At 40.5% G+C, this 12,195-nt stretch overlaps 2 protein-coding genes across 11 annotated transcripts in view; one reads left to right on the forward strand and one right to left on the reverse strand.

Annotated features, from left to right (window-relative positions):
- LOC142765481 (uncharacterized) overlaps nt 1-12,195 on the forward strand; it is an 887,742-nt gene that overhangs the window by 247,540 nt on the left and 628,007 nt on the right. The window lies entirely within an intron of this gene.
- Nucleotides 1-12,195, reverse strand: part of LOC142765479 (uncharacterized) — a 139,032-nt gene that overhangs the window by 119,741 nt on the left and 7,096 nt on the right. The window contains exons 2-4 of one of the 7 annotated variants that reach the window (XR_012884279.1): nt 11,832-12,089; nt 11,112-11,156; nt 9,024-10,563 (exon numbers count right to left, since the gene is read on the reverse strand). Coding sequence is in view for 2 of the 7 variants with exons in the window: in XM_075866522.1 (XP_075722637.1) it covers nt 10,397-10,563; nt 11,112-11,156; nt 11,832-11,928 (309 nt within the window). In the remaining 5 variants the exon portion in view is untranslated. Of the gene's footprint in view, nt 1-3,671; nt 10,564-11,111; nt 11,225-11,831; nt 12,090-12,195 lie in introns of those variants that run through there. The other 6 variants (XR_012884283.1, XR_012884282.1, XR_012884281.1 and 3 more) reach the window with 6 other exon arrangements.

A 12,195-nucleotide genomic window follows, 5' to 3' on the forward strand; every position in this document is an offset into this window, starting at 1 on the left:
TCTTCCTTTTCGCACGTGTGATAACGTCTCTCGACCTCAAGACTCGTATACACGTCCCTTGATTTGTTTGCGCACTCAAACAACGCAGCACGAAATATTTGCACCATGTTTTGTGAAAAGCATTAGCACTGAGACACCTCCCGACGAGTCTCTCTCCTTTTACGTAGACATATACCTAAGCGTAAGCGTATGCACGTTCTCGCATTCCGGCTTTATAAAAATGCTGCGGTGCAGGGAACCAGCGAAATTGCGCTCACAATTTCATTTGATTACAGCTGTTATCTATTTCCGCACAATTTGTCTGCAGGCACCAAAGTCGCTCATGTGTCTTGTAATAAGAATATTGTAACAAAGGTTACCTTTGACTATAGGTACAAAACACCCTTACGTTCACCACTATACCGTGCAAGATTGCACCGAATTAGTTAAGTAGCAGCACAGCTTCAATAAAATGTAAGGTAACTGGTCGCGTTAAATAGTGGAAGACATTCGAGGCACATTTTCAAACATTGCATGCATCGATTTATGTGTGGTTTCATTTATGTGGTGCACCTCGAGTGTTGTTTACTTGTACTTGGCGAGATAGTGCATGGATTGCTCGATGACTTAAGGCCATCGAGCAATTTCGTTTTTAGCTACAGTCATTGATGAAAGGCGAGTGCTTGGTAGTGCACAGCCCGCCCAAACGCCTATTACAACGTACGCGGCATCCCGTAAGCGCTGTAGCAGACGCTCGCGGAACTGAAACATCGATGCAGCAAATCATTGGCTATCGTCGTATACTCTCGATGCTAAACGCTTTGTGTGCTACCTTGATATTATCGGCGCACACTTCTTTCTTTCCTTGTCGTTTCATCGGCTATCCTGTGTCCTCCTTGCCCTCTTAAGTGCTGAATAAGTTAGATTCATACCCGCGCTATAGTAATCCCTCCAGATAAGAGAGTTTTTGGCTAAGAAAATGCGTAGCCAAAGAAAAACTTTGTGAATTCGGCCCCAGGGGCCGAATTCACAAAGCTTTCTCTTTGGCTACGCATTTTCTTAGCCAAAAGTTCTCTTATCTGGAGAGATTACTATAGCGCGGGTATGAATTTAACTTATTCGGCACTTAAGAGGGCAAGGAGGACACACGATCGCCGATGAAATGACAAGGAAAGAAAGAAGTGTGTGCCGATAATATCAAGGTAGCACGCAAAGCGTCTAGCATCGAGAGTATACGATGATAGCCAATGATTTGCTGCATCTAAGTTTCAGTTCCGCGAGCGTCTGCTACAGCGCTTACGGGATGCCGCGTACGTTGTAATAGACGTTTTGGTGGGTTGTGAAAAGCCAAGCACTCGCCTTTAATTAACGACTGTAGCTAAAAAAAATAATTGCTCGATGGCCTTAAGCCACCGAGCAATCCATGCACTATCTCGCCAAGTACAAGTAAACAACACTCCAGGTGTACCACATAAATGAAACCACACATAAATCGATGCATGCAATGTTTGAAAATGTGCCTCCAATGTCTTCCCCTATTTAACGCGACCAGTTACCTTACATTCCATTGAAGCTGTGCTGTTACTTAACTATTTCGGTGCAATCTAGCACGGTATTGTGGTGAACGTAAGGGTGTTTTGTACCTATAGTCAAAGGTAGCCTTTGTTACAATATTCTTATTACAAGACACATGAGCGACTTTGGTGTTTGCAGACGAATTGTGCGGAAATAGATAACAGCAGTAATCAAATGAAATTGTGAGCGCAATTTCACTGGTTCCATGCACCGCAGCATTTTTATAAAGCCGGAATGCGAGAACGTGCATACGCTTACGCTTGCGTATATGTCTACGTAAAATGAGGGAGACTCGTTGGGAGGTGTCTCAGTGCTAATGCTTTTCACAAAACACGGTGCAAATATTTCGTCCAGCGTTGTTTGAGTGCGCAAACAAAGCAAGGGACGTGTATACGAGTCTTGAGGTCGAGAGACGTTATCACACGTGCGAAAAGGATAAAAAGAGAGAGAGAGAGAGAGACTCTCGTTTCGGCTTCGCAAAAGCTTGAAATTGATAGATAATAAAGACAATTTTCTGGCTCAGCAGACGTCAGGGAAAGTCTCCGAAAAGCAGCGTCAGATGCTCGGAAAGCATAAAAAAGTGAAGTACGCGTTATATGGGAGTGACAGCCACGCAGAAAGCGAGATGAAGTGTGACTGTCCTTAGATGTGAGAATCAATGCTAATTAAGAGAGTTGAGTTAATGAGCCAAAACTTTCCTAGATAACGATAATGGAAGCAAACTGAGCATTCATCTAGTGAAAGTGACACTAGTGACAGTGAACTCATAATAGTGGATTAGCGTTGTCACAGGCCGATATGTATTTTTATTTTTTTATTTATATTTGGCAAACTATGAGAAGGTAGCCTACGTTAGAGCCGGCTATCCCAACGTCGTGACAGTAATTTACAAGAATAAATAGCGCACGGTTATACAGTCACACGTTGCGGTTGCTATAATTTAGTAACCTTGGGCAAACGCATTCTATTTTTTCTATTTTTGACAAAGTTTCACCGGACGTTTTTACATTTTGCTTCATTCGAAGGAAGGACGATATATCAGCAATAGGGCGAATGCAAGCACTGCTGCAGTGGTCGAGCGGTTACAGCGCTCAACTACAATTTAGGAGGTACTTGGTTCGATTCGCAGAATCACTGAGCACTTTTTTTTTTTTCAAGAGGTTGCCCGGCCTGACATTATGCGTGGTGGCGGGTACTAATTTTTTGAGAAGTAGGCTTCCGCTTTTGCTTCTTTCACTCCCCTTTTGACCCAAAAGCGCTGTACTGTGCACCTTCATAAATTACACAATTGAGGGTTCATAATTTTCTCCTCCATCTTCTCTTATCGCAAAAGTGTCCAGTGCTGAAATACCAATATCATACCTGGTATATTACTTTTCACGTGTTTGGATATTCGACCAGGAATCAGTCTTCACGGTGTTTTGAAGAAAATCTACACATGCAGTGAGCTAACTGCTTGCAGCCAAGTTGACCTCCTTTGTAGGGACGTGCTTTCGTGCTAATTTGGTGGGCATCATCAGATGCAGCAAGACCAAAGAGCACGGACAGTTAGAGCTGACGCAAACAGAGTGATTAGTTTGTGTCTTCTCTCCCGCTATTTGTCATGCTGCACGCTTCAGTGTAATGTCGCTGTCAGGTTAAAATGAACTATACCAGTTAATCGAGTTCTGCTGAGAGGGTCCCCTATTGTCCAGAATGGAACAGAACAATGGCAATTTGATTTGTGTGATAAAGAGATACCCTGCTTTTGGTTACTAGAATAAATTTCTAAACTGAAGTTTATTTTTTATTATCAACAGTTCCAGTGCAGATGAAAGGTGCATGGACAAAATTCGTGTATTCAGCTTGACTAGGTTTGTCACCTTAATTGTAATTGCGAACCGGTATCACAGTATGCATAAATATCACACACATATACAACCACGGGTGGTAGCTTGCTTATTCTGATTAAAATTGAAAGGTTGAAATCGACATATTCAACCAACGCAATGTGTACGAGATATGCCATGTAGAGTAGCTATGCTCTAAACTAATCTTCGCAGGTTCGTTTCATTTTACCCAATTTCTTGCCCATGACTGTAGGTTGGTAAATGAAACAACTTCTTCGAACACACATATTCTGCGTAAGGTTACATTTATTTTTTTGCAGTACAAAACAAATTGAAATGTATAATGGCTCAAAACAGAAATAACTAGAAACAAATTCAGCCAAATCATTACCAAACTTACTCACCAATGCTAACGGCTTCTCATTTAAAAAATACATATATACATACATATATGCACACACACATATACATATGTACACCCATACATACATACATACACTCAAGTGTAAATATTAAAATGAATGGCTATAAAACAACAATTCTACTACACTCATTTTGAAAATACTACAGAAAGTAACTTACGAGAGATATCCACCGGCACTGTTATGTCTGAACACGGTGTTTCTCGAATTATCTCGCAAAAGCTTGATGCATAGTTTTCTGCTGCTGCCCAGTGACAAGCAGTTTTTATAAAAAACACAAGAAGAAAGCCCTTGACAATGTCATGCTAAAAAAAAGGGCTTTGCATCAATATTTTGTACATGTCTGCAATATCACTCTGTTTATTTACATAGCTTGGCTCATTCACAACCCACTAACAAAGCATGTTAGGACACTTGGGCTGAAAGTTGGCACAGCACGAGTAAATTCTAGACAAAACATGAATAATACAATTATAAGCTACTAAGCTCCTTGGTGCAAACAGTGTTTATATTGACAGCTATAGGTGCCATTTCGTTTCCCCAAAACACTTCTCAAAAGTAGAATCAACTTTATTTAGCTAAACGTTTCTATTCTGGCGCGTCGTGGTGGCTCAACGGTGGAAGCGACTCTTTCGGCCAAGAAAACAAAGACCAATTATTTTTCCAGTTCGTGAATTCACCCCATACTAACATTGAGGCAGCTGGTAAGAGTGCTTTTGGAGAGAGGAAACCACCCCATTCCCACCAGTTGTGGCCTTGGGTAGCTACTTCACTTGGACAAAAATGATGAAAAACACTCCTCAAGAAGACTTCAAAGTTTGCACATCAACACAGTTCCCATACAGCTGTCTATTAGTCTGCTTGAAAAATATTGAGTTTATTGAATTGAATTGAATTGTTTATTTTCAACATAATACATGTCGAGGGATGGTATGGCTAAAGGCAGAATTAACTGCCTGACAATGGCCCTACCACCCAAGCACTGTCCAACAGGGTTGTGGCTATCAGAAGGAATTATACATTAGAAAGCGAAAGCTCAGCACGGAAAAAAAACATGACATAGCGCTACTTGCAAGGGACGACGACATACATATAGGAATAGTAGAATTGAGTTCTTTAATGTAACAGGTCTTAAGCCACATGTTGTTAGAGGTCTACTCATACTATGAAGGGCACGCAAGACAGCAAATATAATTTAACAACACGCTTAAACAGGGATTTTGATGAAACTTCATACACATTGCTAAGTAATTGTGGATGCTGGTTTAGGAAACTAGGGATCATGTATTTTAGCTGTTTAGTACCATATTTAGTTCTGCAAAACGGAACTTCGAGGTGGCTGTGTCGCAAAATATATGGATTGCGGTTAGTCAAGTACATGTGTGTAAACATAGATTCATTTTGACGCATTTTACTGTGTATGTATGTAGCAAGTTTGAGGGAGTATAGCTGATCCACTTTTAATATCTCATTTTTTAAAAAAAACGGTGCTGTATGGTCAAGATAAGCAAGGTTTTCTATGTGTCGAACAGCTTGTTTTTGGAGGAGTGTCAGCCTGATTAAGTTTGTTTTGCTTGTAGTACCCCAGACTAAGAGGCAGTAGTATAGTTGAGAATGTATGAGTGTATAGTACAGCTGACGTTTTAGCCAAGTCGGAACCAGATGCCGGATATTGTAAAACACTCGATTGGACCTGGAAATGCTAGTATGTAATTTGTTTACGTGATGAGTCCAGCTCAAATGTTCTTCGAACAATACTCCCAGAAACTTAAATACAGATACCCGTTCAATAGCGCAAGCATCAAAACGAAGAGAAATGTCAGTGACATCGGGTTTATTCTTAGGTTTAAAAACAATGAATTTCGTTTTAGTAACATTTAAATGGAGCTGGTTGAGGGACAACCAAATCAGCAGCTGGTGCAACCAATTGTTTGTTACTATTGCCAAGTCAGCTAAACTATGACCAGAGAAAAATAAACTGGTATCATCGGCATAGAGAACCATTTTAGGCGTAAGTGGTATATTCACAATGTCGTTGATATAAATTATAAAAAATAGAGGACCCAAAATGGACCCCTGAGGTACGCCGCACATTATTTGCTTCATCTCTGAGCTTATGTTATTAAGACTTACAAATTGAAATCTATCTGAAAAATAACTCTTTATCAGTTCTAAGGTAACGCCTCTAATTCCATATTCGGGAAGTTTTTGAAACAAAATGTGATGCTTTATAGAGTCGAAAGCTTTCCTGAAGTCAAGAAAAACTCCAACAGTAAATAACCTGTTTTCAAAATTTTCAATTATTTCTTCTTTAACACTCAGCAGTGCCTCCTCGGTTGATTTATTCTTGCGAAAGCCAAATTGATTGTCAACAAGTGCCCGCTTTTCATCCAAGAATTGGGTTAACCTAAACTTTACAACTAATTCTAATACTTTAGAAAAAAGAGGTAGCACAGATATGGGCCTGTAGTTATTCAGATCATTCAAGGATCCACCTTTATGCAAGACTACAACTTTGGCTATTTTCATACTAGCAGGAAAGATCCCGGTAGATAGCGCGCTATTACATATATGACAAAGCGGGGCACATAGTATATCAGCAACATGAATAATTGGTCTCGCTTTGATTTCATCATATCCGGCTGCGCTATCTGTTTTCAAAGATTTGATTAATTTACAAATTTCATCTGCAGTGCACGGAGACAGAAATATGGAGTTGGTACTGTGAGATGATATATATCCACATAGATCATTTGTAAGATTGTTAGTACCAGGATTATTTGCAATACCAGCATGCAAAAAGTGATCATTAAATTTGTTCACCAGTGGAGTACTGGTATATTCCACATCATCAAACATAAGTGTGCTAGGGATCATAATATTTGAGCTGCCTTTGAGTTTACGAATTGTAGCCCATATTTTTTTGGGGTCACCTGATATCGACGCAAACACATCTTGGTAATATTGAGTGCGAGCTTTCCGAAGATCCGAATTGAGCTTGTTCCTGAGCTTTTTATATTCCCGGAGAATTGTTTCGTCTTTTACACGAATGAAAGTGTCAAATAATCTGTCCCTCATTCTAATTCTATGGTATAACTCACGAGTAACCCATGGTTTTCTAGATTTTCGATTACCTTTAACTGAATGTAGTGGAAAAGCAGAGTCATACGAGTGCTTAACTTTCTGCAAAAATAAATTGTAGGATAAATTCGGATCTTTCTCGTTGTATACATCTGTCCAATCAATATTTTCGACCAATGACCTAAATGCATTCAGTGCCCCATTATTAAAATTTCTTCTAAAAAATGGAGCACTGCGTGCATGACAGTTTTTACTTTTGGGGCGCGGAACGAAAACAAAGATTGGCAGATGATCACTAATATCGAAAGTAAGAATTCCTGAAAATACATCAGCGCTATCATGATTTGTTATGCACAAGTCAATTAAGCTTTCTGTGTCTGGTGTTATTCTAGTGGCCCGGTTTATAGTGTTAGAACAATGAAATGACTCTATGACATCATTAAAACGTTGTGTTTGAGAATTGGATAATAATAAATTTATATTAAAATCACCAATCAGAACAACCGACAGACCTGTCATGGTAGCGTACTCAAGAATCTTGCTAACAGACAAACTAAATTCATGAAAATCACCAGAAGGGGGGCGATAGATAGCCGCAATCACGGTACTACAACATTTGACAGCAATTGACTCATAATCATCGTTAACGGCTGAAAATTCAGCGAGAACAAAGTAGTTCAGGTTATTTCTGATATAAAGTGAACAACCGCCTCCTCGACGACCTTTCCTGTAGACACTTTCACACTTGTATCCATCAAGAAAATTGACATCAGAAACCGACGAAAACCACGTCTCTGTAAATGCCAGAATGTCAAATTTATGGTCTAGTGCCTCCAGAGCTGTTTCTAATTCCATGACCTTACCACTCAAGCTTCTGCTATTTACATGAAAAATAGACAAATGATCACTCGGCTTTAAAGAATGACTCCGCAAGGTAGAATTGAAAATAGAGCTGTTATAATAGCTTATGCTAGATGATTCTTTCATCATAGAAAAAAGAAAAAAAGTACGCGAACACAGAAAGACACGTCACAAACTGATCAGTAGCTTATTGTATCTTATCTAAGTCGGTTTGACATTCAATGCGGATCGCTCGCTCGCCCTGTGCCTTACGCACAAACATCTTTCCTTCTTTCTGCCAAACAAACTGATAGTGCTTTTCTTGCGCCCTAGCCCTCATTAGCCACAAAAGCTTCCTGTTTTCTGCCGTCAGATTATCCAAGAAATAGACATCCGATTTTGAAGACTTCAAATAGCCTTTCTTTGCCATCCATTCATTCCGTGTAGCGCACGATACAAAGCGAACGAGCACCGCTGGTTCTTTACCTGGCTTGGGCGGAAGCCTGTGCAAGCCGTCAATATTAGCTGGCGTGAGCTCGGCAAGGTTTAACTGTTTCGCCAGGTTATTCAGTTTACCGAGCAACTGTTCGCCTTGGCTATGGGGGATACCATGAATTTCCAAATTTTGACGGCGGCTATATTGCTCTAAGTAGTTGAGATGCTGTCGCAGCTTCTGAATTTCCAGAGGGTCATTGGCTGCTTCAGCCTTTTCAACTCTTTTCTTTAGAGCAGCTATTTCACATGATTGCTTCCTCATCTCGATGAGTACATCGTCATACTGCTCTGACAAGTGTTTAACAGATTGTTCCATATTTTGGACTGTGTCCTTCAGTTGCATTAGTTGATCTATTCTGCTTTTAATGGTGGGTATCTCCGACAACTTGCGATTTATTTCAGCCAGTATTTTTCCAGTGTCAGATGTCTGCTGCAGCTGCAACTTCCCGCTGCCGGCGTTCGCACGTGCAGCCAGAATAACACATGCTTGACATTTCCATGCTTTTTTTACTGCCTCGTCGCCTGTCTTAAAAGCAGACTTTGTTACTCCTGAGCATGGTCCAATGTGATAACCGTAGCTACATTCGGAGCACATTGGGCAACTACCGGGATCGGGAAGTGCCTCTTTGCACACTAAACACAAGGCAGAAGCTGCCATTCTCAGTACACACCCGAAATGTACAACACTTCAAATCACGCAGCTCCCACAAGCAAAGCAAAACGACGACAAAACGAAAAAGCGATTTTTGTGGTGGTGGTAGGCGGCACAACAGAGAAGAAATGTTAAGGCTTTGTAACTAACCTGCAAGATAGAAGAAATCAGTCTCCCGAGCGTCCGCCCGCCACCACCACCGCTGAACAAATGCGATGGTATCTGATGCGCTTCGTTCTTTTACACAGCTCGATGACGTCACGAAGATTGCGAGGCCCACGTAATGTCAGCACTGTCAAAGTTCCAGAGCTGTCAAATCCGAAGAATTCGGAAACCCTGAGTTGCCTCTCCTCAGAGATGAAAAACGATGTTTCCAGGTTGGCCTGTTCCTTTTGGGACAGCTCGGGGTCTGCACGAAGCGTGGGAGGTCCGTGTGGTTTCCTGCAAGATAGAAGAAATCAGTCTCCCGAGCGTCCGCCCGCCACCACCACCGCTGAACAAATGCGCAAATACTGGTGGGCAAAGACTGTCACTATGTGAGGTGATGCTCCAGTTCACTGCATGTATGTCTTGCTGCTGGCCTCAACTGCGATGTTGCTCCGCACATATGTGTAAAATAACAACTAATACTATGCCACTGCAAAGTAATTATGTGTCATTTGCATGAAACAGGGACCACAATAAAAGAACATAACAACATTTGTCTTCACAAAGTTCAAAATATGTAAATAATTTTCCACAGAGTTTTCACAGTTCATCTGAGGATAGTAATATTGGTTGTAAACACATTCTTACTTCAACTAATAAACTATTTTAAGATGCCAGATTCAATATTAGAATTTACCAGCACTTTTGTAGGGCTAAACAATTGTACAGGCACCTAGAAAAACACAAGTGAATGCATGCTATAGCTACATATAAAAATAAATACTTTTATTTGTAGTCTGAGTAGAGCTGCATAGATGATAAGTCACTTGAAAAACGTTATGAACAAACCTATCAGAGCAACGTATACATTTAAAAAGTTACACTTACACAGTAGATAAGTAGACTGTTGAAGAACGGACAGGCAGTGGGATAATACCAAAGCACTAAAATCTACTGTTAAGATATACTAGGAGTAGTGATGATCCTCTTCCTTCCAATTAAAATAATCCACATAGATTCACTTCCCAAAGCTTATACACTCATGGCATCATTGGTGCTATACAAATAAGGGTACACTGAAGGATTACATCGACTAAGTACATGATTACTGCATTCATGGCTTTACTTCTTGTACTACAAACAATGCAAACACAGTTAGTTACCATTGGCGACCATGGATGCTGTGATTTCTGGCATGTAAATGTAGAGGCACGCAGGCACTTAACACACATGTTAAAAAGTTCAGCTCAAAAATATTTGCCCACTAACACTATAGCAGCCTTTAAATTAGTGTCATAGTTTGGTATCTTCCATGCAATATTTAAATAATTTCAAATGCAAGCAAATGAACTGCTGAATAATGCACTGCTAAGAAGTTAAGCAGCAGCTGCTCCTGACACCACAATGTGCTCTTTCTGCTGTTGTAAACTTTGAGCAGGAGAACAGTCACTGGCAGTCCCTTTATACTTGTTGGTCTTCTGTGCTCTGTTCTTGATACACTGTACATGACCGTGGAGCACCGAACCCCTTGTTACTGCTGGAACTTAGAAAAATACAGATCATTGTTACAACCATGCTACATGCAAGAGTGTATAGTTGTCAGTTATGTGCTTATGTTTACAGATATTGTATTTTCAGAAGCCAATGACAAGCCTCAACACACACACACACAAACAGTGAAGACTGAAAATATATTTAATATGGTACAAGAGCAAAACTACAATGTTATAGATAAAGCCATTAAACTTCTGACAGGCATAAAAAGCCAATAGAGTTTCTTCTATTTCGACTTTACACTAGGTGCGAGAAGTAGACCACAAATAAGTTCACTAAGAAACACAAGTTAGACTGCATTACAACACAACAGCCAATGTTCATAACTTTAAGGCTGTCTAATATAGCCAGCTCACCATACCGCATATAGGAGCAAATGGGCAGTCTAGAAGACACAAAGAACTTGTGGATTATGAGTGCTTGTTGCTGACATCTATTATTTTAAATGAAGAAAACCTTTCAGAAATGCACTTCACCAGGGGAAATAATCATACGCAACAAACACAACGGGCTCCTGCAGGTGCCACCAACACTCACCATTATTGTTGACACCAGTGTCTTGCCGGATGGATATGCTGCGTCCTGCACAGAACACCAAAGGAGCGCTCCATGACTTGGATTGCATGTGTGCTAGCTGCATCGCTCTGCTGCTGAAATAGGCAAGCCACAGACAGAGAAATGAGAAGCCATGGCTTTGAAACACACTGAACGTCACCTTTAGAGATCAACAATGCATACTTAGGTAAGGTACAATTTGTACAAAAATATATATCACTATGCAATCGTGGTGAACATGTTCGGCTGAAACACAAGCAACAGCACTGAGAGAGAAAAAGCTACATTAGGTAAAAGATGCAGTTACTGGCCCTATGTCATCTGAGGTTTCTTCAATAGGTCTTTCTCCTTGCAGGTTGTCAACAGCCAGGCAATTTTCACCCACTTGCTCTTTCCACAAGCTCGAGAGCTCAAGCTCGACAGTTCAGTCACAACCTCGAGAGCTCAATAAGGAATCAAAGTATTTGTGCTCGTTTCAAAGCACAAGCTTTTGTGTCTCAGATTATTGGAGTTTCATTTATAAGCTGCAGGCTTTCAGCTTTCAACATTCTCAATTATCTTGTAATTTAGTTCTATGAATGTTGAATAAGAATTATGTGTAAGAATATTACAGGTATCCACTGAAAGCAACCATGCTTGGGTTTTCAATTTGTGCACAGTAAGTGGTGTTCACGTAATCGTATGTATTAAAGAAAAACTAACCTTGCAGCCAGCCGTTAGGCAGTTTTGTGCCCTCGAAGCTCCTAAGCACATCGCAGTCCTTCCAGATGAGGCTGTCATGTATGCTTCCACGCCACATCCGCTGAATAATAACAGTCCCAGCAGTGACATAGGCTTGCACAGTTAGGGAGAACGTGTCCTTCCTATATTTGTACAGGTGCTCCAAGTAATGATGAGGATTGATGTGCCAGAATGTGCAACCAATGATTCACAGGACCTTAACAAACCAATCTCTGCGATCTGTGAAGAGCCAAAAACGAGATATTTAAAAACAATCATTAAAAGCACTCACTTCTAATACTTATTTGAGGAAGCTATCACTTCGTTAAAGTGACCAAAATCTGCT

This window comes from Rhipicephalus microplus, chromosome 6 (genome assembly GCF_043290135.1).
Source record: "Rhipicephalus microplus isolate Deutch F79 chromosome 6, USDA_Rmic, whole genome shotgun sequence".
Lineage (NCBI taxonomy): Eukaryota > Metazoa > Arthropoda > Arachnida > Ixodida > Ixodidae > Rhipicephalus > Rhipicephalus microplus.